Source organism: Equus przewalskii, chromosome 26 (assembly GCF_037783145.1).
Source record: "Equus przewalskii isolate Varuska chromosome 26, EquPr2, whole genome shotgun sequence".
In the NCBI taxonomy this organism is placed as follows: domain Eukaryota; kingdom Metazoa; phylum Chordata; class Mammalia; order Perissodactyla; family Equidae; genus Equus; species Equus przewalskii.
In genome coordinates, this window is record NC_091856.1 from 35745098 (window position 1) to 35769740 (window position 24643).

General features: G+C 60.4%; 1 protein-coding gene across 2 annotated transcripts; it reads left to right on the forward strand.

Annotated features, from left to right (window-relative positions):
• The first annotated feature begins 445 nt into the window (after positions 1-445).
• DBH (dopamine beta-hydroxylase) lies at positions 446-24460 on the forward strand. Of its 2 annotated transcripts, XM_070594929.1 has the most exons (12): positions 446-814; positions 3287-3433; positions 4977-5234; positions 6164-6340; positions 7001-7103; positions 10613-10779; positions 13928-14071; positions 14486-14524; positions 15059-15118; positions 19975-20102; positions 20604-20763; positions 21639-24460. In XM_070594929.1, exons 1-12 carry the CDS (start codon positions 464-466, stop codon positions 21768-21770), a joined length of 1866 nt encoding a protein of 621 aa, XP_070451030.1. In that variant the 5' UTR covers positions 446-463; the 3' UTR covers positions 21771-24460. The 2 variants fall into 2 exon arrangements, with proteins under 2 accessions (XP_070451030.1, XP_070451031.1); XM_070594930.1 differs by lacking the exons at positions 19975-20102; positions 20604-20763; positions 21639-24460 and adding an exon at positions 15804-16495 and having other exon boundaries at positions 493-814.
• Positions 24461-24643: the final 183 nt, after the last annotated feature.

The window sequence follows — 24643 nt, forward strand, 5'->3', positions numbered from 1 at the left end:
CTCCAGCATTGTGGAAACGGCTCCCCGGGCCAGGCCCACTGCAGCGAGGTCTCATTCCCCACTGGTCACCTTAGAGATAACCTCGGGGCCTCAGTCTTCCCATCCACGGATGGGGCGGCATGGAGCCCACATATCAGCTGTGCGGGACAGGACAGACAGCCTGCTGGTGGTCAGCCCAGTGCCCAGACGAGGGCATCTGAAAGGGCTTCTGGCCACGAGGAGGAGGAGCTGCTCTCCGGACAGCTCTTCCGAGACGACGCAGAGGGACGGAATCAGCCAGTCTGCTCCAATTCCCACTGATGATGTCCATGTGTCATTAGCGCCAATTAGCAGAGGATGGAGGCAAAGTGTTTGGCCTGGGGCAGGGGCTGGTGGGAGGGTCAGCAGGACAATTGAATTCCCCACCAGACAAATGTGATTACCGGGGCAGCCTGGACCCACCCCCTGGAGGGCCCGGACATAAATGGCCAGGTGGGGCGGCCAAGCACACCCAGCCATGAAGGTCCCCAGCCCCAGCGTGCGCGAGGCAGCTTCCATGTACGGCACAGCGGTGGCCATCTTCCTGGTCATCCTGGTGGCCGCGCTGCAGGGCTCGGAACCCCCCGAGAGCCCCTTTCCTTACCGCATCCCGCTGGACCCCGAGGGGACCCTGGAGCTCTCCTGGAATGTCAGCTACGTGCAGGAGACCATCCACTTCCAGCTCCTGGTGCGGGAGCTCAAGGCTGGGGTCCTGTTTGGGATGTCGGACCGTGGTGAGTTGGAGAACGCTGACCTGGTCGTGCTCTGGACCGATGGGGACAGTGCCTATTTTGGGGTAAGTCTTTCCTCGACCCCAGTGCTGCTGACCTGGCCCTGACCCGGCCCTCAGCCAGCCTTCATCCTACACTGGCCCTCCTTGACCCAGCAAAGGAAGTTTTTCTCTTGCCTCTCTGCGTTTGCTCTGATCTTAGCTTCTATCCCAAGCTTGGGCATCTCAGGGATGCCGATTTGTGGACAAAATGGGAAAGAGGTGTCTTCCATGGCCCTCGATTGCACACTCCAAAGAACATAACCCAGCGTGCCCGAGGAGCGTGACCACAGGACCCATGCATCCCATAGACGCACGCTACCCCACCCGCCCCACCCTCATGAGGCAGACCCCGAGTCCCCACTCGCACAAACAGTGCACCACACCCTCCCACGCCGGCCTCCTGGTTGCACGTGGCCAAGTGAGCACCTGGCGTGCGCACCCGCTGCCCAGGAGGCAGCACACACAGACCTAGTGCTTGCACACGCGGGGGCCCGAGCAGGTGCCGAGTGCCCTCCCACCAGTTGTGGAACACACCCACGGAGCTGAGCGGGACACTAAGGGTGTGCTCTTGACGCCTGTTTTCAGAGCATACCCCCGTTCCTGCCATAGAGGGTGGAGAAAAGGAAGTTTCCCTTCAAACTAGAGAGGCTTGGGGCCCTCGACATGCTGAAGGGAGGGTCCCAGGGAGCCCAGCTGCCATACTCTGAGCCGCCTCCCGCCATCCTCCCCAGACGAGCCTGGCCACCAGGGCCTCTCGGGGGACAGACGAAACCCAACTCTCTCCACAAAATCAGACACAGGAGCTGGAAACGATTGTTTGAAGTCAGGAGGCACCTGCCTGATCTGTGAGTGGAGGGGCTTTCACTCCAGGGAAGCAGGGAGCCTGGCAGGAGCTCTGGGCTGGAAGTCAGGAGGGGAGAGTCGGACCCCTGCAGCCACTCCACGCTCCTAGCCTCGGCGTCCTCCTCTCAAGAGTGGGGACAATAATCCTGCTGCCCCTTTTTGGGTTGTGTGAATTCACACGAGCTGACAATGGCTGATCCTTCTGGAACCTGCCTGTGCTCCATCCCATCCCCACGGCAGCTGCAGGCACGCCCTGTGCCCATTGCACAGGTGAGGCCAGAGGCTGGGCAAGCTGGAGCCTTTGGCTTGGGGCCACCCACTAGGATCCGGTGCAGCTGCCCGGTTGGGGCCCAGCTCGGCCTCCTGGTTGCCCTGCCTCCCCCACACAAGGATGATCAGTGGCTTATGGGGTCATGGCCAAGAAAGACCCAGGGCAGCCCCAGTGGTAAGCCGTTCCGGGGGAGTAGGCAAGCTCCTGAATCAGGAGGACTAGCTCCTGTCGGGGCAGCTTCCCCGGCTGCCAGGAGAGCCGGGTGGGCCTCACCCTCCCGCGGGCTGCTGCGAGATTAATCTGCGCAACCAATTCCTATGCAAACAAATGTCAGACTTGTTTTTCCCCCCTTAGCAATGTGTTCAACAAATACATTCTCGATTTCCAGCCCAAGGATCACAAGCTGACTTTCTGCCACTGTTTAAAATTAGTCCTTCTGCAGATCGCAGCGTCCCTCAGCAGGAGCTCATTGTGGTATCTTTCTCCAGGGAAAACTTTGCGAAATCTTTTGCAGCTTTCTTTTTTCTTAAGGAAATTAAGAAAACATGCTTTAGCCCTGGATGCAGGGTTAAGAAAAAAAAACCCAAGGCCAATGAGGCGTGGTGTCTTGAGTGGATCAGAGGCCTGCTTGCGGTGGAGCCCCGGGAGGACTCCTTCCCCTGTACTGGCCTGGAGCCCCCAGGGTTGCTGAGCCTCAGAGCCAGCCGGGAAAGCAGCTGGGGGAGGGGAGGTCAGGGGTCAGGCCATGTCTGCCGTCTACTAACGTCCTGGGAAAATGCAGCAGGTCCGTTTCCTCCCTGGGCCTCAGTTTACCCTCTCCAAGCAAGGCTGGGACTAGGAGGAGGCGAGCAGGATGCCCAGGGTGCGGTGTTCAAGGCCGTGCTCACTCTCAGGGGTGTGCAAGTGCAGGGGGGCACCTGGCTTCTTGCTCGCCAGGCACCCCTGCTCCAGCAGTGGCCCCGTGTCTCCCCTCTCTAAGGTTTTGTGGGCGGTCACGACCCCCGCTCCACAGACCAAAGGGGCAGCATTTGTCTCAGGCCCCTTTCCCAATCACAGCACCTTCTCAGCAGTACAGACCCCTGGCTCCCACCCCGAGGTCTGGGCATCTGCGCAGCCAACCAGCCCCTGTGTGTCCCGGCTGGAGAGCCTGGTTCAAGGCCGCAGATGGTGTGAGTGGAGCTCGACTCAGTCCCCCGCATCTCCAGGCAGACACAGAAAGTGGGAGTGAACCCCCAGCCCTGGGCGGAACTCCTGGGATCTGCAGGGAGTGAGGCCCAGCAGCTCCTCCGGGCGTGTGGCACGAGCTGCATTGTAGACAGCCGACCGTGAGCTCCGGCCCCACGGCCTGGCCCTGTGCTCAGAGCCCCTGCTTGCCTCTGCAGGACGCCTGGAGTGACCAGAAGGGGTGGATCCACCTGGATGCCCAGCAGGATTACCAGCTGCTGCGGGCACAGAGGACCCCAGAAGGCCTGTCCCTCCTCTTCAAGAGGCCCTTTGGCACCTGTGACCCCAAGGATTACCTCATCGAGGTGGGTGGTAGCCCCACGTACCTAGAAGATCGTGGGAGGCGTGGACCACTCACTCCTCCTGGAGCTGTGTCCCCGAGGGGGGATCCCAAAGGCAGCCAGGCGGGGACATGGCAGCCTGGGAGAGGCCAGCTCTGCTGTCAGCCTCTGCTCCCTCCAGGAAGTGCTCCTGGTTGGCACAGAGCCGACAGGTTTCTAGATGCGGGGCCTGCCTTGAAGCCTCTCGGATTGGATTGGAGGGGTCTTGGCTCCCCTCCTGGTGCATCTTCAGGTGGGATTCTGGAAAGAGCCCAGGAGCCCTGGATCCCCAGCCTGGCCCTGTTGCCAACTTCCTATGAGGCTCTGGGCAGGTCCCTTCCTCCTTGGGGCCTCAGTTTACCCGTCTATAAAGTGAAGAAGGGAGCCGGATGACCTGTTAGGCCCGACTGGCTCTGTCTAGGAGTTCACGGCCACCACAGATCCAAACCATGGGCTCCAAGCCCTCCAGAGAGGGAGAAACAACCCGCCCTGAGCTCAAGGACAAAGTCCTTCTAGCTTCCTAGCCGCTTCAACCGACATCAGTCCTCTGGCGTAATCTTTCCGGCACGGCAGCAACATGGCTGGTGGGGAGCCGGAGGGGGAACCAGGCCCGAGAGGGGAAGGACTTGTCCAGGGGCTCATGGCACGGTGGGGGCACAGCTGGTACCAGGAGAGGTGTCCTTCCAACAGGTCCTCGGCGTCCCACCTTCCCTAAGGACGAGGCCAGGGCAGGGCGTGGGGGAGGCTCCCCTCTGGAGCCCAGAGATGCCCTCTGCGGAGGACAGCTCGCGGGCTCCCAGGTTTATGTGGCCAGAAACTCAGAGAGCAAGTTAGCTGCCCACCACAAATACGAACACACAGGGACGGCCGCCAGGGCCCGGAGACCATGTAAGGCATTCACAGAGCCGCATCCTAAACGTGGATGCAGGTTTCCATTCGCGGCCACGCCTGGGAAAGCCAACTCCAGCCCCCTGTCCCCACTGAGTCTGTCTGTGACCTCCAGCTCGGCACTGACAGAGCTTTCCAGGTCTGCGTTGTCCAACACCCACGGGACTGGTGGCGGCCGTGTCGGACAGCACAGCTCTGCCAGGTCGTACAACTGTCGAGAAACCTCAGTTTGATTTTTTTTTCACTTCATAGGAGGGTTGACTCCTCAGGCTGGGCTGTTGACTGCAGCAGAGGAGATGCCCCACACCTTGTCCCCAGTGCCCCTGGGGGTGGTGGGGGGAACAACTGTCACAGGTGGGCCAGCCAGCCCTGGCTCAGAGTGGAGCCCAGCACTCAGGAGTTGAGTGGATGCTAAGTGAATGGCGATGGGACGTATTTAGAAAGAAATGCATTTGATGCCCGGTGCAAACGGCAGCCTGGGTCCACGGGGAGCCTCAAGACCCCTTCCTCCACAGAGATGAGGAACAGCGTGTCAGCTGCCGGGCTAGGTGGGTGGGGACCTGGCAGCCTCCCCGGTTGTCAAGGAGCCCAGCTCTGGGGGTCTGAGTGGGTGAGAGACCCGGCCCTGTCTCCGCCGCAGGACGGCACCGTCCACTTGGTGTACGGGATCCTGGAGGAGCCGTTCTGGTCGCTGGAGGCCATCAACACCTCGGCCCTGCACACGGGGCTGCAGAGGGTGCAGCTGCTGAAGCCCAACGTCTCCGTCCCTGCCCTGCCCGCGGACATGCGCACCATGGAGGTCCGTGCCCCAGACGTCCTGGTCCCCGGCCAGGAGACCACCTATTGGTGCTACATTACTGAGCTTCCCGACGGCTTCCCCCGGCACCATATCGTCATGGTACGTGGGAGTCCAGCCCGGCCCTCCTCCAGCTCTGCTTTCCACCTGGGGTCCCGGAGGCCTGTGGAGAGCTGCCCCATCCGCAGAGCCGTTCGGGGTCCCAGGGTCCCGGTTGAGCCAGAACCCTGGGCTCAGCCTGAACTTCCTGCAGCCACACACACGCTCTGACCCCTCGCCCGGCTCACTCCTCACCCTCCCGGGGGCTCCATGCCCCAGCTTCCCAGCCTGGGACGAAGGCAACTGATGTCTTGATTTCTGTATGTTCCCCTGGCCTGGAAGGGCTGTCTGTCTGGCCACCTTCCCCTTCATGAAAAAGCAGCTCAACTCAGAACTCAGTTGCTCTAAACACTCATTGGAGCTCAACAGTAACAACATAGCTGTTGAATGTTCACTATTGGCCTGGCCCTGGGGGAAGGCAAGGTGGAGTGCCCACTCCAGCTCCACAACAGTCTGCACGCAGTGCTAAGTATCCTCATCTCTGTTTCCGGTAGAGGACGTGCAGCCCAGAGAGGTTGTGTGAGTGCCCAAAGTCACACAGCAGGAAGTGGCCAGACTGACTCACAGCTATGCGTGGTCCCCCAGCTCAGGTTCAGCCTTAGGCAGCCTCCATCTCCTGGTCCATCCACTGCCACGTCCGCATGAGGACAGCTGCCTTCCTGTCCTCACCTTATCAGGGAATGACTTGCCTGGGTCCCCCTTTCCTTTGCCCTGGAGGTCGTCATGGGCTTCAGGCACACTCTGTCGGGTTCCGGGTTGGTGGCTCCACCCTTGGAGCCCTGAGCCCCAGGAGCACGCCTGGAAATGACCCCGCAGAATGGGTGAGCAGAGGTCCACGGAGGGGAGCTGCTGGGCCAGAGCCCCCGGGGGGCATGATCGGGCCGGCGGGCGGGTGTCCACTGCCCCAGGCTCACTGGTGCTGCCACCCGCAGTATGAGCCCATTGTCACCGAGGGCAACGAGGCCCTGGTGCACCACATGGAGGTCTTCCAGTGCGCCGCCGAGTTCGAGAGCTTCCCCCAGTTCAACGGACCCTGCGACTCCAAGATGAAGCCCAGCCGCCTCAACTACTGCCGCCACGTGCTGGCCGCCTGGGCCCTGGGCGCCAAGGTGCGTCCCGCCCGCCTCTCCCGGGCCTCTGCCGGGGGCTGGGCCCATTCCTCTGTGTCCCCCACTTCTCTGGTTGAGAGGCCCCAGCAGGGGGCTCCGGGGAGATGCTTGTGGGGCTGAGCCCCAAGTAACCCCACACCTGGGTGTCACCTGCCTGCCACCTCTTCTGATCCATGAGGGTTTCGTCCGGCCTTTGTCACTTTTCCATAAAAATGCAGAAGCCCCACGAGCTCACGGACCTCATGGCTATTGACCTCCCTTCCCTGCTGGACGTGGGTTTGGGCACTGGGCGGCCCTGGGGTGGGCACTGGGGCTGCATCCGGGGCTTTTCATCGGCTTCCTCCACCCATCCAGAGGAGGGCCAGGGGGGCTGTGCCAGGGGCTTGGGCAGTGGGCTCCCCTAGGGGACACCAGCTCCCCCCACTCCCTGATCCCAAGTCTAATAGGGACATCCGTGTGGATTGGTGATGAGCTGCCCGTCAGTGGGAGAGCATCATTTTGATCCAGCTGCCCTTGCCAGCACCACCCCTTGCAACTCAGGCCCCACAGTCGGCGGGGTCTTTTCTCCGACTCCCGTCTGGGGCGCCCCTGTGGATGCACCAGTCTGTCTGCCTGGGCTCGGTGCCGATGCCTGCCCCTTCCTTCCCCCGAACCCCGCAGGCCTTTTACTACCCAGAGGAAGCTGGCCTTGCTTTCGGGGGTGCCGGGTCCTCCAGATTCCTCCGCCTGGAAGTTCACTACCACAACCCACTGAAGATAGAAGGTAGGCGGATCCCAGGGGTCTCTGCCCGGCCTCTGTCCTCCCCTCGGAAGCCCTTACACTCGGCCACGTCGAGTCGGGAAGATAACTGGGGCGTCTGTTCCGCACGGGGCCCCACTCCCCAGAGTCTCCCGCCTTGTTCCACAACCCCGCGGCACAGGTCCCTCTCATGTCTCCTTCGTTCTGCTTTTCTGTGACGGCGGGGGCGCCCTGGGCTGGCTTGTCGCTGCACCCCCAGATGGTGGGGCTCGGCACCTTCACACGGCTTCCGCGTGAACCCCCACCGCCGCCACCACTGTGCTGTCCCAGGAGCCCCCCAGGAAAGGCAGGCGGAGGCGGCTGGCATGCCCATGTGGCAGATGACAAAGTGAAGGCCCAGTGGTGGAGGGACCGTGAGGGGCCGTAAGGGGAGCAGGAGGAGCCAGGGGTCTGGGCCTGGGTGTCTCCAGGGCCTCGGTCTCACAGCCCTGCAATGGCTGAGCCCACCCAAGACCCAGGCAAGGCTTGTCTGACTCCACAGCGTGAAGAATCTCCTAGACAGTGGACCCGTCTGTAAACGACCCCCGCTTCTTGCGCTCTATCCTCGCTTTGTGGCACCAGCCAGAGCAGAAGGATGGCGTCAGGGCGTGTGGACAAGTGGTTCAGGGCAAGGGGGCCTCAGGCCCGAGCAGGGTCCCATGCGCGTTTCCCCTGGAAGTGACTTCTCTGAGGCTGCTCAGACCAGTAGCCGCCCCTCCCGGTCGGGCTAACCCGCCAGCACCCATGTGTGTGATGACGCTGCCCTCCCCAGAGCAGGCTGGGCGGGACAGGGCACCTGGCAGGATGGCAGCACGGCAGGATGCAGGCTATTATGGAGCCAGCGTGGTCCCTGCCCAGAACCCACCCTGGTGGCCTGACCGTTGGCATGCACTGCCCCAGGACTGGGCAGGGGAAGGGAAGAGCCCTGGCTTGGCTGCGGCGTTTCTGGCTGTGAGCTTCCCTCCCACGCCTCCGAGCACTTGACACCAGAGCACATGCCTGCTGTGAGTGTGAGCCTGATGGGCTTTCCCACTCACGGGTTTCGTGTCAGGGTGGGCTCCTGGGCCTCTCTAACCAACCCCCCCAGCGGCACAGCGTGCCGCCTGGAAAGGCCTCTGGGGCGTGTGTTTGAGCCTCCTGTTTTCCCCGCACGGTAAGGATGGCCTAAGAAATGCAGGCCCAGGGTCTTCGCTCCTCAGTGCATGTTGAAGGACACTGTGAGAGACGTTGCTCCAGGTGCCGAGGGAGACCTCTAGATGAGCACGGCACACCCACGCCCTCCGAGAACCGCTGGGAGGGAGAGAAGTCATGGGCTTGGGTGTGCACCTGCACGTGCACGTACACACGCACATCCACACACACACAGGCGGGAAGGAGCCAGGGCAGGAGGGAGACACAAGCAACGTGCAGGAAGGGATAAAGGGGAGTCCCTGTGCCTGGGTGGCTTCATGGCGGCCTTGGCCCTGGGCCTGGGAGGACGAGAATTTTCAGCGTAAGCTGCCAGGTGCCGAATTCCAGATCGAGGGAACAGTCTGTGCGGAGACAAGGAGGTGGTAAATGGAGAGTGTGTCCCGGGAACGCAGGTGGTCCAGACTGGCTGCAGTGTAGGGGATGGGAAAGCCAGCTGGGGGCAGATAGTGGGGGCTGCTGGATCACCCTGTGCCTGAAGGTGGACAACCAGAGTCGGTCTTTAGGATGGCAATGCCAGTTGATATGGTATCAGAAACTGAAAATATTTCCCTCTGTCTATTGCACCAGCATCTTCCACCATATATAGCCACGTAGCCTGTTTCTTCTCACTCTCTAAAAAAAAAAAAATGACATAGTTTTGTGTAAGTGAGGGGCAGAAAGAGCCTGAGGTAAGAACATCAGCTCCAGGCTGGGTGCCACCCCATCCCTCCCTCGCTGGGTGACCCTAGGTGGGTGACCATGCCCCCTGCTGTGTTGGCTCACCTCCCGCAGCTGTTCCGAGGCTGGGAAAGCTCACGCACGTAACGCTGCCAACCCAACGTGGGCTGCTGGCGACTTCCTCCTGCCGGCATAACTAATACTTTCTGCCACCGTTGGCATTATCTACAGCGTGCACAGAGGAAGGCATAAGTCAGCTGGGGCCTTAGCATGATACAGGATTTATTGCTCATTTAAAACCTGAAAGCAAATGGATTTTTGAAAACTCCTTAAGCGTCAGGGAAGTCTGTCTCTTCCTGATGACCTGGTCGTACTTATGGATCTTTTGCCAAATGTAAGGACGCTCCTGTCACTTCACAAATCTGGAGATGGACCGCTTTCTATAAATATCAAAATTCCACAATTATTTCATTATTTAATCACCATCTAGATTTTAACCAATTGCATGTCCCTTTTTATTACTATCCTCTGATGTAATCGGCCCAGAGACGCAGAGCTGGGTTTGGACGGCGCAGGGGGAGCACAGAGTAGGGAGGGAGGGAGGGAGAGGCTGGGGCATTTTTGGCTCCACCCGGGAGTAGAGGAGCAGGGAGACCCCTAACGATGCCCTGGGCTCCCCAGACCCACGACCTCGGCCAGGGTCTCCCGCTCAGGCCTGGTTCCTCGTCTGTAAGTTGGAGAGGACAAGTCTTCAGTTACACGGGCTCTCCGTCCGTCTCCAGCTCGACTGCACGTCCCCAGGGGTCAAGCTGTGTCCAGCCCCCTCGCCTCTCCTGTGGGGCAGCCAGGTGCTCTGCCCTGAAGTGCTCAGGGCCTCGTCACTGACTGATTCCAGGAAGGAGGGCAGGTGGGGGCTCCTGAAGGTCACACGGTGGTGCGGCTCTGCCTGTGGGTGCCAGCATCCCCCAACCTGTGACCATCAGCTTTGAGTGGCCGCTGGGAGGCCTGCCCAGGGAGCTTCGGGCCTCTCCAATCAGCCAACCACCAGAAGAACCGGCAGGTGTGGCTGGACCGTGAGAGGCAGGAGTACTGAAGTCTCATATGGAAGAGGCCCTTGACTTTGAGCCCAGAGAGGCCCAGAAAGGGACAGTGACCTGGCCAAGAGCACACAGCACAGTGTTGACCAAGCGGGACCACAGGCTGTCCTGCAGCTGGTTTTCAGCTTGGACCGCTTTGACCAAGGAGGAAGAACATGGGAGCGCTTGCAAAGCCATCGCGGCCTCTACAGCTTCCCAGGTCTACTGCGGGCATCTCGCCCCGACCTGATTCCACAGCAGGTTTTAGTTGCCTGCCTTTATCAAATCTTCCCCAGCAGGCAACTCAGTTTTCCTAGAAACAGCGGCTCTTTCTTTCCATGGGGGTCTTTCACGGTATGCAGTAACTGATCCTTGCACTGCACCTGCCTGGCGTGAACAGGTGCGGGGACAAAAGCTCTCGGCACACACTGCAGGTGGGAGCAGGTGTGGGGTGATGGGCACCGCCTCCTGGCTGAGGGCGGCTGGGGGTCAGTCTGAGCGGGGCGGGCGGTTGAGGGGCTGGTGCTCAGCCGAGAGGGCCGCCACTCACCTCCGTCCCACCTTCCGCAGGCCGCCGCGACTCCTCGGGCATCCGCCTGTACTACACAGCCACGCTGCGTCGCTTTGACGCAGGCATCATGGAGCTGGGCCTGGTGTACACGCCCGTGATGGCCATCCCCCCGCAGGAGACGGCCTTCGTCCTCACAGGCTACTGCACCGACAAGTGCACCCAGCTGGTGAGTGGGGCTGGGCTAGGCTGGCCCTGTCTGGTTCCCGCTGAGGCCCTGCAGGCGGTGGCCAAGGGAGGAGGGCATCACTGGCTTTGGTTCCCCCATCCTGCAGCTTCATGAGGCTCCGCCCACAACCCCGTGCAAAGAAGCCTTCCCGCAGGGCGGTGTGGCCCCTGCGCCGCCTGCTCTACCTGTAACCATGGCTCCCACTCAGTCCACACCGCACGCCAGCACCTCCACACGCTGCCTTTTCAAATAGCCTTTCACTCTGCGAGTACGAGGGACACGCATTCACCCCTAAAAACGCGGGCAGTGCAGCTCAAGATAAAGCCCCTTGGCCACAGTGCTCTCCCCCAGAGAGCCGGTCATTGGCTCTTTCATGTCCTTCCAGACTTCTATACATTTCTACACGCCCTTCCGCGTGATGGAAAGACAGAGTTTTGTTTTGTGTTTGAAAACAAATTGGGTAGCACAGATTTGTCCTGCACCTTGCCTTTTGACTGCTGCCGGGCCTCGCACACTGTGGTTTTCAGTGTGGACTTCTCCCGGGCCGGACCCGGTGGGGCTAGCGAAGTGCCTGGGACACAAAATACTAGCGAGCACGGGTTCTCGGGGCCATGCCAGGCCCCGGGGAGTGCAAGCCAGCGCAGAGTCTCGGAGCAAACAGTGGGGACCCAGCTTCCAGAGGAGCGGAAGCGACCCCAAAATTCTGCACCCTCGGTGCCCACTTGCCTCATCCAGTTGGGCCTGTGTTGAACTGTCCCCCTGTCAGCAGTGTCCAGGCTGCTGTCAGCTTCTCACCAATGGGAAGAAGGCTGCAGGGAGACCCTGGTGCACACAGAAAACGTCTTACCAGGTAGATCTCTAGCAGTGAAATCGCTGTGCACGGGGCACCCGAGCTTCACTTTGAATGAATCTGAATCTCCCACACTGCCTCCAGAAAGCCCAGCCCCGTCCTTCCTCCACATGGGCCGGAGGATGCCCCGTCCTTAGACTTCCCGGCCTGCCAGGGTATCAATATTTGAAGTATTTTCTCGGTCACTTGGGAAGAAAACTTTCACTGTGGTCGGTTTGAATTTCCCCGATGATTCGTGGAGCTCGAGGATCTTTCCACCTGTCTTTGTTTTTTCCTGGGAATGTCTGCCCGCGACCTTGGTCCGGTGTTTCCAGGGGGTTGGTCGTTGGTCTTCCCGTTGGTGTCCGGGAGCTCACTGCCATCCTGGCACAGCCGGCTGTGAAGGTCCCCAACGCTTCCTCGCCTCCCCATCCTTGCTTCTCACAAGGACCTGCAAGCACGGGTAACTTGCCAGATGAGGAGACCAAGGCTGCTGGGGCCACGGTGCAGCGGTAGCGGGAGGGTCCGACCCAGGCCTGTCTGACTCCTAACGCTGCAGGATGCGGGATGCGGGCTACGGCGGGTTTGCCTCTCCCACGAGTGGATTCACTGGGATTCATTCTTCACGCGGCTCCCGAGCTTCAGTCCTCCACCATCAGGCAAGCACAGTGTCCTCCAGCTGCAGAGGGACAGAGCCATCAGCTGGCCAGGGCACGTGTGCTCCTGCAGAGGAGCAGCTCCTCGTGTCCGAGACCAGAGCCGCGAGATCGTCACCACAGTCAGCAGCTGGCACTCTCTCCCGCGTCCCCAGAGCTTGCAAAGTCATGCGAAAGGCTCCCTGGCCTCAGCAGGGGCTGGGGAGTCACCTCCTTGGGGCTCCCCGGGAAAGAGTGACGCCAGACCAAGCAGCACATGCTGCCCCATTGCCAGGACCCAGGCCACTTTGACCTCTTACCTTGAGAACGCCTCTCACCGGCCTGGAGGTCAGCCTTGCCTTGTCTGCCAGAGTCTCCAAACGCATCAGAGCTAGGAAATGAGAAGATCTCCATTTGCTCTTCCTGCCCTTCAAACAGTGCTTTCTTTTTGAAAATCCCACTTACGTGGAACACTCATTGAAGGGACTCCCAGGGAGGTCCATCTTACATCTCCATGAGCAGATCACCGAAGGGCATGAGTTCTGCAGTCAAAGGTCTGGCGTGGTCCAGATACCCTTGTCCAAACAGAGACACCAAGAAAAAGCATCACATCTTGGACTGTAGGCCGCAGGATGGCACATCCCCCTCCACCCGTTGGACACCCGCATCTCCGGGCCAGTGGTCAGCCTCTGGGGGCCAGAGGGGCAAGACCCAGGGCCCCACGGGTCAGCAGGCCTGGCCTCAACTGTCACAAATGTGGCCAATAAGTTTTCCCAGTCCTCAAGGGGCCCAAAGCGATCAATCACGACGAGGGTAGGGACAGTAGGTGGTGGAGAAAAGGCGAAGTCAGATGACTTGCAGCAAGCACAGCCGTCTGGGGTCACTCAGCGATGGGCGAGGGGCAGAGAGTCCCTGAGCTGCCAGCAGAGTGGAGAAAGCGGAGCAGAGCAGGTGGCACGTGGTCAGGGAGATGACGAGGCGTGAAGGAAGCGCTTGAAGGGTCTAATCCGTCTTAGGAAATGTCCTCTCTAAACAGAGTTAACGTCAAGGTGGGAAAACGTCCACTGTCTGGGAAATTCCCTCACGCCTGATGGTGCAGGGAGGGCCGGCTTGTCTCTCCTGTGCTGCCGCCCGACAGCTTCTGGGGACAGAGCTGCGGCTGTAATGCAAGGTGACGGTGACAGCAGGAGAGGGCCGCCTGGGCTGTGCCGGTGAGGCAGGGGTGGCCGCCGGGCAGCTGAAGGGCCTGCTGGTGCCAGAGGGTGGCAGGCGCTGGACAGGACGGCCACACACTGTTGTCATTCGTTGTCCACCGGATGTGGGCCTGCAGCACGAGGAGGCCATGCTGCCCTCCCCTTGGCCTCCCCCTGCCCACGGGGGGCTCACTTTAAAGTCTGTTGAATAAACGTATCTGCCTTCGGGGGTCAGGAGAGGACCAGAGGGACGCCGTCTGCCCCCGAATGAGCCCCAGCTGCCACTTGGGTAGACCTGAGCAACATCTCTTTTATTCAACGTGGGGTATAACTGATCAGGGAGAAAGACGAGGCCCCAGCGACATAGACGTTCTAGGGAGGCAGACTCAGAGTCTCTGTTCTGTGGCCCGTGGTCGGCACAGGAACCGGCAGAAGGGCAGCCATCAGGGTCGCCCATGTGGCCAGCCCTGACCCTGGCCCCTGTTCCACAGGCCCTGCCTCCCTCGGGGATCCACATCTTCGCCTCTCAGCTCCACACGCACCTGACGGGGAGGAAGGTGGTCACCGTGCTGGCCCGGGACGGCCGAGAGAGGGAAGTTGTGAACAGGGACGACCACTACAGCCCTCACTTCCAGGTAGGGACCCGCCCTGCACTCAGGTTGGGCCTGGTTGACCTGCTCTCTCCCGATGACCATAGAAACACCCCATTCCGGGCTTCCTTCTTCCGGGCCAGGCCCCAACGTGTGATGAGCGCCCCGCAGCCGGCCTGCTCCCTCTTGGGGATCAGATCTAAGGGTGGGGCTCTGGGGATGGATTCTGGCGTGTGGCCCATTAGGGGATTTGGGGCCCAGTCAGCCCGATGGTAACATCCGTCTTGGGTAACCACCTTCTTGTTCTAACCCCTGCCTGGCCAGAGGCCAGACGTGCAAGTCCTGGCTCCCCGAGAGGGGTTGTGACCAATGTCCACCCCCAGGGGCTTGTGAGGAAGGCGGCTGGGGGTTGGGTGCTTCTTGATATCTCCCCTTTTCCCTCTGCTCTGCCCACCCCAGGAGATCCGCATGTTGAAGAAGGTCGTGTCTGTCCACCCGGTGAGTGCCCAGTTAGGGACAGAAGGCTGGGGGGCTGTCCCCAGAGGGGAGAGACAGACAGCGATGGGGGAGGGCAGAAGTAACGTGGAGGTCTTTCAGAACCACGTCCACGTGGGGCAGGGGCCAGGGCTGTCCCGTGGTGAGACTCACCAGGACTTCCCAGACAGGCCTGGAGGACGAGGCTAGAGAGCTCTCAGGGTGACACACGTCCTCTGCTTGATCAGCCGCCCACACCCGCCGAGAGCTTTAGCGGGAGACGAGGGTGTGGAGGTCCCTGGTGGGGCTGCCGATGGTGCAGAAGGGGAGTCCCAGGCCAGGTGGGGCTTACCCAAGTTCACCTTCTGGCTGGGACGCCACCAATCGGCCCACACACCTGTGGGGGGCCAGGGACCACTGCAGGGTCCCTCAGAATTGAGTTGATGACTAAGTGCCATGGTGTGTGCCGTGGCTCGGTCCCACGGGGAGACAGGCCTGGCGTACCTGTTCTCCCCAGGTGGGCAGGTGCTGAGGGGTGACTGTGGCTTGGCTCCCCAGGGGGATGTGCTCATCACTTCCTGCACGTACAACACGGAAGACAGGAAGCTGGCCACCGTGGTAAGTCACCCTGAGCTCTCCCTGCCGCCTGCCAGGGAGCACGTGCGGCCTGGGTGTCCATCTGGGGACTTTTGACACTTTCTCGACGACACGTCTTAACTCCCCCGCTAGAGCGTAGGGTGCCGGAGGGCGGGGGGTGCCCTCCCGCATTCACTGCACAGGCCGGCGCTTCTCGGGGTGGGCTCCCTGGAGCAGCAGCATCGGCATCCCCTGGGGACTTGGTAGAAATTCAGACTCACAGGCTCCAGGCTGAGCTGGAATGTGGGTGGTGACACCTGGCTCCTGCCGGAGTTGGAGAGCCACTGCAGTAAACCCGTGTCAGCGCCTGTGGGCTGATGCTGGGAGAAGGGCCTGAGCTGACGGGACCCCCTGGAGCTCCGTCAGCCAGGGAGACGGCCTGCCACACCTGTGCAGGCGACAAGCACAGTCACAAGGAAAACTAAAAACCAGGTGGAGGTAGGGGTGGTGGAAGGCGAGCGAGCGCTCCGAGTCGGGGGGCGGCAGGAAAGCCCAGAGGACAGAGACCCTCACCAGACCTCGGGGAACAAACCTGCAGCCGCCTTTCTAACCAACTGTTGACCAGCCAAAATACAGGGGCTACAGAAACATTCATTTTTATGCTGTTCCCTTCTGGGCTTCATCAACGACAATTCTGTGTAAATGTCCGGTTGGTCCTGCTCTGCAGGGAAGTGACACAGATTCATTTGGGCTGGACTGCGGACCACCCGGGGAGGAGGGTCCATCCAGGAGAGACTCTGTTTTCAAGGCTAGTTGTACAGGCACCAAGAGATGCTGGTCACACAACATACCATCCAGCTGGGCTGCTTCTAAGAGTGAGAAGCGATGCTGTTCATGACTGTGCCTGATCAACAGGCACAGACCACACCTGTCCTGGCAAACTGACCTCCCCGCTAATAGACCCTTGCTGGCCGCCTCATTGATCACTACGGCTCCCAGTAACCAGCCTGGGAATCAGGAATTCTGAGTGGACTGGAGTTGGGGTTACACCCCAGCCTGCCTGCCTCCCCCCAGGACTCCAGTCTGTGGCACAGCTCTGTGTTTTCATTGAACTGAAGTTTATCAAATTCCTGTTTGCAGTCTCATTTAGGCTGTTTCCAACAGCTTTATTGAGAGAGAATTCACATACCATACGATTCACCCAATTAAAGTGTGCGATTCAAGGACTTTTAGTATATTCCCAGATCCAGTCCCCCATCACAGGTCCATATCAGAGCGTTTTGGCACTCCAAAAGAGCCCGTCCCCCCTCCACCTCCCCGCTCCCCACAGCCCTAAGCAGCCGCTGATCTACTTTCTGTCCCTGTGGATTTACCTCCTCTGGACTTTCAGATAAATGGAATTATATAACCTGTGACTTTTTGTGACCGGCTTCCTTCACTCAGCATCATGTTCCCGAGGTTCATCCGTGTTGTAGCACGTGTCAGTGTTTCATTCCTTTTTATGGCTGAGGCACTCCAGTGTGTGGATGGACCACGCTTGTTTATCCATCATCTGTTGACGGACATTTGAGTTGTTTCCACCTCTCATAGCTTTCACACCAGTCTCCAAGGTAGGAATCTTTGTCTGTATTTTCACAGGTGAGAAACTGAGGCTCAGAGAGGGAAGACACTTCCCGGAGGTCACACAGCTGATCACTAATGGGCTGAGCTGGGATCTAACCCAGGAACGTGTGCCTGCAAAGCTCTTGCCACATGCTTCGTCCCTCCCTCTGGATTTGGGGTGACAGCTGCTCAGGGTCCATGATCATAAACTCGGGGGACAGGAGAGCTTTGCAGGCATGCAGCACCCTCTTTATGGAATCTCCAGGAGGTGCTCAGGACAGAATAACACCAGCCGCTACTGCGGAACGCCTCCTCCACGTGGAGGGCTCGGCGTTGTACTAATAACTCACCCTGTCCACGCTCAGGGCCCCTCTAAGCCTCGCCAGCACCCCATGCAGCAGGTGCTGCCAGGAAACAGTGAGGAGGGACAGCCAAAGGCACCCACTAGCAGGGAGCAGGGCTGGTCCCGGTGATGTGGGCTCAGTGAGTCGAGGAGTCGAAAGAAAGATTTCTTGGCCTCCCAAGGTCTGGCAGTAGTGCTGTTTTATTCAGAGACTGGTATGGAATAGCATGGGGACAGGACCCATGGGCAGTAAGAGCCGCAGGCATGGGTTGAGGGTAGGGCTAAATTTAAGGCATAGGTACGAGAGTTATCTCTTTACAAGACAAAGGAAAGATTATGTAAAAAAGTCAGTAAAATGTTATCAGTGAAGGTGGGGTCTGGTTATTGGATGGTCCTATAACTTTAGATAAGAATCAGATGGGATTAAGTCTGGATGTCCTTGCCTTCCCCATTAAGAGTTTCTAGAGATAAGGTCATCCTCCCCTCTTGCTGGTGCAGAGAGGGAGACACCCCCACAGATGGAGACCTCTCTTACAAATGGAAATGTCTCTTAACAAAGGACAAGTAAATTCCACTTTTCAGACCCTCTTTCCTGTCTGCAGTTTTCAAAAGTAACCAGCCCCAAATAATCCTCATCACCGGGGCCAACCCCACATGTGCTGCCTCCCGGCAGAGAGCTCCTTGTGCAGTCAGTGAGGCTCCAGGCAGGACCACAGCATCTCCCCATTCTGCAGGAGAGGCCACTGGGGCCAAGGGGCGGGGAGGGACTTGCTGGACATCCCATCAGCGAACAGCGAAGGGGAGCCCCCCTGGGCTGACCCCCACCTATTGCTACTTCTGTGAAGGCCAGGCCTGGTGAGCACCCCTGACACCTCAGACGCCCCACCCCACGGAGGCCCCCAGGCCGACCTGTGCCCTCCCCTCCCAGGGGCTACCTCACCACGCCAGCCAGCCAGCCAGCCAGGGTCAAGGAGGAGGGCAGCTGGCAGCTCCCAACGGGCAGATGGAGCTTCCCAGCTCTGACCACCCCGCCCTGCGGATCCATCCAGAGACAAGGGCCTTTGAAATGCGACTCCTGTCCCAGGCGAGGACAAAGGGAGGGCTTCCGGGGGAGCAGAGCCTACTCAGGGCAGGACTCTCTTTTGAAGTCTGAGATGCGGAGGGTAGAAAACACTGGAATTCCCTCTCGAGGGAGGCGACCTCCCCTCCGAGGCCAGGAGAGGACAAGTGACAAAAGCTGCAGCAGGTCCCCTGGGGCCTTGGGAAGTGAGGGAACAATACAGGTGAAGCCCCACCCAGAGGGTGCCAGACAGATCTGCTCACAGGGAATTTCCTTTTTCCATCTACACCGGGAGAGGGACTGTGCTGAGCCTTGGCTGGGCTTTTTACGGTCCTTCTGTTCTGCCAGGAAGTAGCAAATGCCTTTCTTCCCTCAAACATTCCCCCCAGCCAAATAAACCCCCAGACCCACCTCACAAGGAGCCGGGAGCTGGAGGCCAGACAGAGGTCAGCCTGAGCTGCACCCCTGCACCCCACCCCGCCCCAGCCCTGCCCCGCAGGCCCTGAGCTGGCTGTTCCCTCCCCAGCTCTGCTTTCTCCAGCCCAGCTCCTCCATACCTCCAGAGTTCCTCTCCCCCTCCCCCTTCCTTCTCCCCCTCTGCCTTCTCCTCCTTCTCCCCCTCCCCCTTCCTTCTCCCCCTCTCCCTCCTCTTTCTCCTCCCCCCTCCCCTCCTCCTTCTCCCCCTCCCCCCTCCCTCCTCCTCCTTCTCCTCTCCCTTCTCCTCCCCCTCCCCTCCTTCATCTCCCACCTCCTCCTCCTCCTCCCCCACTCCTCTCCTTCTCCTCCTCCCCCCCTACATTTCCCCCTGCTCCTCCTCCCCCCCCCGCCATCTCCCCCTCCCCCTCCCTCCTCCCCCTCCCTCCTCTTTCTTCTTCCCCCTCCTCCTCCTACGCCCCCTCCTACATTCCCCCCTCCCCCTCTCCTCCTCCTCCCCTCCCCCTCCTTCATCTCCCTCTCCCCTCCCCTCCTCCTTCTCCCCCTCCCTCCTCCCCCTCCCTCCTCTTTCTTCTTCCCCCTCCCCTCCCCTCCTCCTCTCCTCCCTCTCCCCCTCCCTCCCTCCTCCCCCTCCCTCCTCTTTCTTCTTCCCCCTCCCCTCTCCCTCCTCCTTCTCCTCTCCCTCCTCCCCCTCCCTCCTCTTTCTTCTTCCCCCTCCCCCTCCTCCTCCTACACCCCCTCCTACATTCCCCCCTCCCCCCTCCTCCTCCTCCCCTCCCCCTCCTTCATCTCCCTCTCCCCTCCCCTCCTCCTTCTCCCCCTCCCCCTCCTCCTCACCCTCCTCCCCAGCTCCTCTACCTCCTCCTCCGGGCTCAGCAAGCAGGGAGCCAGCCAGGGGCTTACAGTGGACGAGGACTTGGAGAGCCCTGCTCTGCCTGCTCCCACACCATGACAGAGCTACAGGGCTGCCCTGGGAGACTTCTGTCACTGCTTCTGGCCACCGTCTCCCCTTCTGGAGCCCCTGCTCCTCTCAGAGCCTAGTTCCAGGAATGGCAGGTGGACGGTGCCAGGTCTGCAGCTCTCCGTCTCCAGGCCCCGCTGGAGGTGGAGGGGACAGGTCTGGAGGCTGCGTCTGCTCAGGCCTTGCCATTCACCCTCTCTGGGCCTTGTTTGTCTGTCCGTAAAGTGGGCCCGCTGATGCCCCGGCCGCTCACCCCCTCGTACTTCTCTTCCTCACACTCGTCACCACCGGAGCTGAATTTGCCACTGACTCTGTCATCTGTCTCTGCTGTCAAGGGTGGGACTTCCAAGGAGGCAGGGACCTGGCTCCCTTGGAGCAGTGCCGGCACCATGCAATGAGTGAACGAATGAATAAACGAATGCAGGGAACAATGCTGCGAACCAACCACAGCGTTCGGGCACGAAGCGGGGCACTGACGGCTCTTCTTGGTCTTGCAGGGCGGCTTCGGCATCCTGGAGGAGATGTGCGTCAACTACGTGCACTACTACCCACAGACACAGCTTGAGCTCTGCAAGAGCGCTGTGGACCCTGGCTTCCTGCAGAAGTATTTCCACTTCGTGAACAGGTGCCGGCACCACAGGGAGCGGGCTGGCCTGTGCTCTCTGACCCCGGGCATGGCAGGGCGGCCCCAACACAGAAACCCCTGGGCCCTGGGAGGCAGTGGGTGGCAGTGAGGAAGCCAAGCTAAGTTCTCAGAGCAGGGTGAGCGCGGATGTAGCGTCTGTACCTCCATGCCCCCTTGGAGTGCCTGTGGCAGGCGTCACTAATGGATCCCCACACTCATGTCCTGCTGAGCTGGACTTGGCCTGAGAAGCCCCCTCCAGCCAGCCCTGGAGGAGCCATTCCCAGCCCACCCATGGTGGCACAAGAGAGAGAGACGAAGCCCATTAGCCATCACTGGCGTGGAGCCAGGGCCAAGGTTGCGTGTTAGGAAGCCTGGCAGGGGCAGCCTGGGGCCACTCCGGAGACCCTACCAAGTCTGCGGGAGGGGTCAGCACACCCTGCTGGGCTCCCCTCCCATCTGCCCACCCAGACCAGGCTGTTCCTTTCCCCCTAACCCCCCCAGGTTCAATGGCGAGGAAGTCTGCACCTGCCCTCAGGCCTCCGTCCCTGAGCAGTTTGCCACTGTTCCCTGGAACTCCTTCAACCGGCAGGTGCTCAGCGCCCTGTACGGCTTCGCCCCTATCTCCATGCACTGCAACAAGTCCTCGGCCGTGCGATTCCAGGTACGCCTGCCTGCCAGTGACCGGGGCGCCCACCCTCGCCCCTCTCCCACAGCAGCGGCAAGTCCTGCAGCTGCCCGCCCCCTGTGCCTCAGGCCCCCCGGAGGACCCCAGTGTGGGGTGACAGGAAACAGAGAAGTCAGGTGGTGACAGACAGGCCCGACAGACAGCCTGCGGAGGGAGAACTGACAGCGCCGCCAGCAGAGGCACTGGCCCTCCTGGGCGCCATCAGGATGGGGACTAATCCAGGTGGTGAGAGCTGGGCGCCAGCACCCTCCCCCCCCAGCCTAAGAATAAAGCGCAGGAGGAGGGGCGGGCGAGAAAGCAAACTCCTAGAGAGAGCGGTTTCGCCTCCTTATCTGAGACTCGCCATTCAGAGGCCTCTCCTTGACTCCCCAGCACGCGCTGCCTGTGGAGGCTGGGCTGTGGCTGACCAGGCAGGGGAGGCTGTGCAGACGTGGGAGGCAGAGTCCTTGGAGGCAGCTGGGAGCCGGATTCATTGCTCAGTCCAACATCCCCAGCACCCAGGGCAGGGCTAACGCCGGCTCGGCTGAGGGGGGACGTCTGACGGGGTCAGAACGTGGCACTTGATGCAGCCTTGCCAGGGAGAAAGGGCTAACAGCTCAGCCCCCCCCAGGAGCTCTGGCTGCTTCGTCTGGGTGATGACTGAAGTGAGGGTGGGAAGCGAGGTGGGGGGCCTGGAAAACTCCCAGGAGACGATGGCAAGTAGTAACGTGGGGCGGGCGGGGTGGGTTTGATCTGGGACGAGTTAAGTTGGAGGGCAAGAACCCAAGAGGTTGTTGGGAAAAGTGGCTGGGGAGGTAGTGCCCCGTTTACCCCCTCCAGCCTCAGTTTACCTCCTGGTTCCTTCCTTGCAGGGTGAATGGAATCTGCAGCCCCTGCCCGAGATCATCTCCAAGCTGGAAGAGCCCACCCCTCAGTGCCCAGCCAGCCGGGGTCGGAGTCCCGCCGGCCCCACCGTGGTCGACATTGGTGGAGGCAAAGGTTGAGGGGGGGCTGTTTCCTCGCTCCCCCTCCATGCCATCCCTGTGGACTCATGCCAGCTCTGTGCACCCTCACCCTGTCAAGACCCCCGTGGAATTAGCTCTGTGTGTCCAGGATGAAGGGGCTGGCCAAGCCCCTGCCTGGACCATGGTCCATTCCAGCATTCTCCCCTCAGGGACCCGCTGCATGGCTAAGAGGGTCCCACCTAGGACTGGCTGGACCAAGGCCCTGTCCACACCCTTCCGATGCAGAGTAAGGATAACCCGCCTTGGTGGTCTAGAGTCCAGGGGCCCGAAGCCCTGCCCATCTCGCCAGGAGGGGCCCGTCCTCCTGGGACATGAGCCCCGCCCGGCTGTGGGGCAGGCTCCTCTGAGACGGCCCGCATCCCCAGCCCCTGCTGATGGTGACTTGTGTGGTGTGCCAGTGCCACTTGGATGTTTCCCCACGGAGCGGCTTGCCTGTCGCAGTGGGCGTCTTCCCTGAGACGGAGGCAGGACGAGCCACTTAGCTAGTTAGAGACGTGCCTGGGAAATTGCTCCACTGCAGGGTAAATAGATATTTTCGCCCACCTAAAGGCAAACCTAACAACAACCCTCACCACCACCAAAGACAAGACGGCGAAGATCCAGACAAGGATCCGGGTGCCAGCTCCTTGGGGAAATGGGGCGATTAGCCCAGGCTGCTTCTCTCCACGCTGGAACGGTGGTTAACAGACCATCTGGGCTCTGGGGTCAGACCTGTCAGAAGCCCGGTTCCATCTCTGGGGCTGGGTGTCACTCGGGCGGGCCATTTCACCTCCCTCACCCTGGGTTTTCTCATCTGTAAAATGGGGCCAACGCTGTGTGGGTTGATGAGATGATAAAGTCCCCATGGGGGCCAGCACCCGGGGAAAGCTAATACAGGGCGGTGTTGCTCCCACGAGAGAAAGCCTCGTCTGAACCTCCTCTCCGTGCCAGCGCTCTGCTCCATGGCACAGCTGGAACAGGCCCCACGCTTCCCGGGTCAGTCTCCACCTCCCCCCCTCGGAGCTGCCTCCCATGTCAGGCTGCTCTCTGACGGTTTCTGCAGAGAGTAACAGATGGGGCTGTGTTCCGCCAATTCAGCAAAACTCTGTGCAGCCTTTAGGAGAGAGAGGGTGATGGATGGGCCTCCCAGTGCCCCCTTTACCCCCCAGCAGAGTCAGCTAAGCGGCTCCTTCTCCTTCTGTGAGCCACTTCATTACAGACAGGAACAAACGGGCCCGGACGCTCTGCACTGCACCCTATATAAATCACGGCTTCCCGCGCCGTAAGTCATGGGGCGCAATGGCTGTGAAACGCCAGGCCCCGATAGAAGCTGGAGCGCAGGCCGGCCCTTCGTCATCTTTATGGCCTCGGGTGACAGGTGCAGGAGAGGCCGCTCCCCAGAAGGGGCAGGCCTTGGAAGGTGTCCTGGAGCATGCCCAGCCTCTGGCCTTGGTCTTCCAGCCCAAGCAGACCCTTCCCTCTGATCATGCCCCACTGCCGGCCCGGACTGGGGTCCTGGTGAGCCCAGAGCTCTGGGAGAGGATGTGAGGGAGACCCGCAAGCCTCGGGCAAGCCTGCCCAGGCCCACCGCGCCCTTCCTTGCTGGCCCCTGCTATCACCTTGTTCCCCAAATGCCCAGGAGGCACCTGCCACATTCCAGTCTCGTCAACAGGGGAGCCGAGGTTCACAGAGGAGAAATGCCTTCCCCGGGTCCCCTCCAGAGGATTAGTGGGAAATCACACCCAGTTCCAGAACCTTCCACCATCCACAGTGACAGTTCACACACACACTTCACTCACTCTCCCGCCCTCAGGCTGGTCATCCTCTTCCTCCTGGGGCAGCCTGTTGGGCTCTCCTACAGAGACCACCGCTTGCTCCCTGCCCCAACCCGGTGCCCGGCTCTGACAACACCCCACCCAATCATCACATTCGGTGTCATTGATATTAGCTGCCACAGTGTGCACACTGGTTCTGTGCTAACACTCCCAATACACCTACAACATATGTGCTGTTTCTGCTCTCATTGACAGAAGGGGAAACTGAGGCTTCCAGAGAGCTCTGGAGCCCAGAAGTAGCCATGGTCTGTCTGACTGCAGTCTGGGCTCTCACCCTCCACTTCCTTATTAAAGAAGTAGGCAGAGTCCCTGGCCCTTGTGAGGCCTAAGCAGGGACCGCTTGGTGAAAGGCTTTATTACTTGAAAACAGCCTGTCAGCGGGAGGGACTACCATGGCCAAGCCCTTCTAGCGACTCTCCAGGCTCGCCTGTCTCCTGAAGGGTTGCAGTGCTGGGAAGAGCGAGGAGAGGTGAGAGTCTAGCAGCTTGTGCTCCCATTCCTCCCTCTGCTGTGTGGCCCTGGACAACTTGCTTTCCCTCTCTGGGCCTCCATCCTCCATCTGCCCACTGAGAAGGTTTCCCAGCTTCCTGGGGGTGGGGGCTGCTAAGGTGACATGACTCACTAGCTGTGAGGTGCCTAGAATCCCAGGCTGAGATGTGCTCACATAGGATCAGTGTTGAGAGGGCCAGGGGTAGAGGGGGTGGGGGTGTTCCCAGGCTGCAGGCTCCAGCTGGAGCAGACGGGTCTGCCTGAGCTGATCCCAGGATGCTCCAGAGCTGTGCTGTCCAGTAGTCTTTAGCCTCATGTGGCTATTGAAGCTTAATTTTAAATGAATTAAAATGATATAAAAAGAAACATTTGGGTTCTCGGTCACACCTGCCACATTTCAAATGTTCAACACGTCTATGTGGCCTGTGGCTACTGTACCGGACAGCGCAGATAGAAAGCATTTCCATCATGGCAGAAAGTTCTACGGGGCCATGCTGCCCTGGGGGCTGTGGTCCCAGACAGCACCAGCTGAGCAGAGCTGCAAGGGTG

Bases quoted from the DNA above. Each gene is read 5' to 3' on its own strand.
- DBH (XM_070594929.1), top strand. From the start codon at position 464: ATGGCCAGGTGGGGCGGCCAAGCACACCCAGCCATGAAGGTCCCCAGC. The intron at 14,525-15,058 runs GTGAGTGCCCAG...TTGGCTCCCCAG, and splicing joins AGGTCGTGTCTGTCCACCCG to GGGGATGTGCTCATCACTTC. The intron at 15,119-19,974 runs GTAAGTCACCCT...TTGGTCTTGCAG, and splicing joins ACAGGAAGCTGGCCACCGTG to GGCGGCTTCGGCATCCTGGA.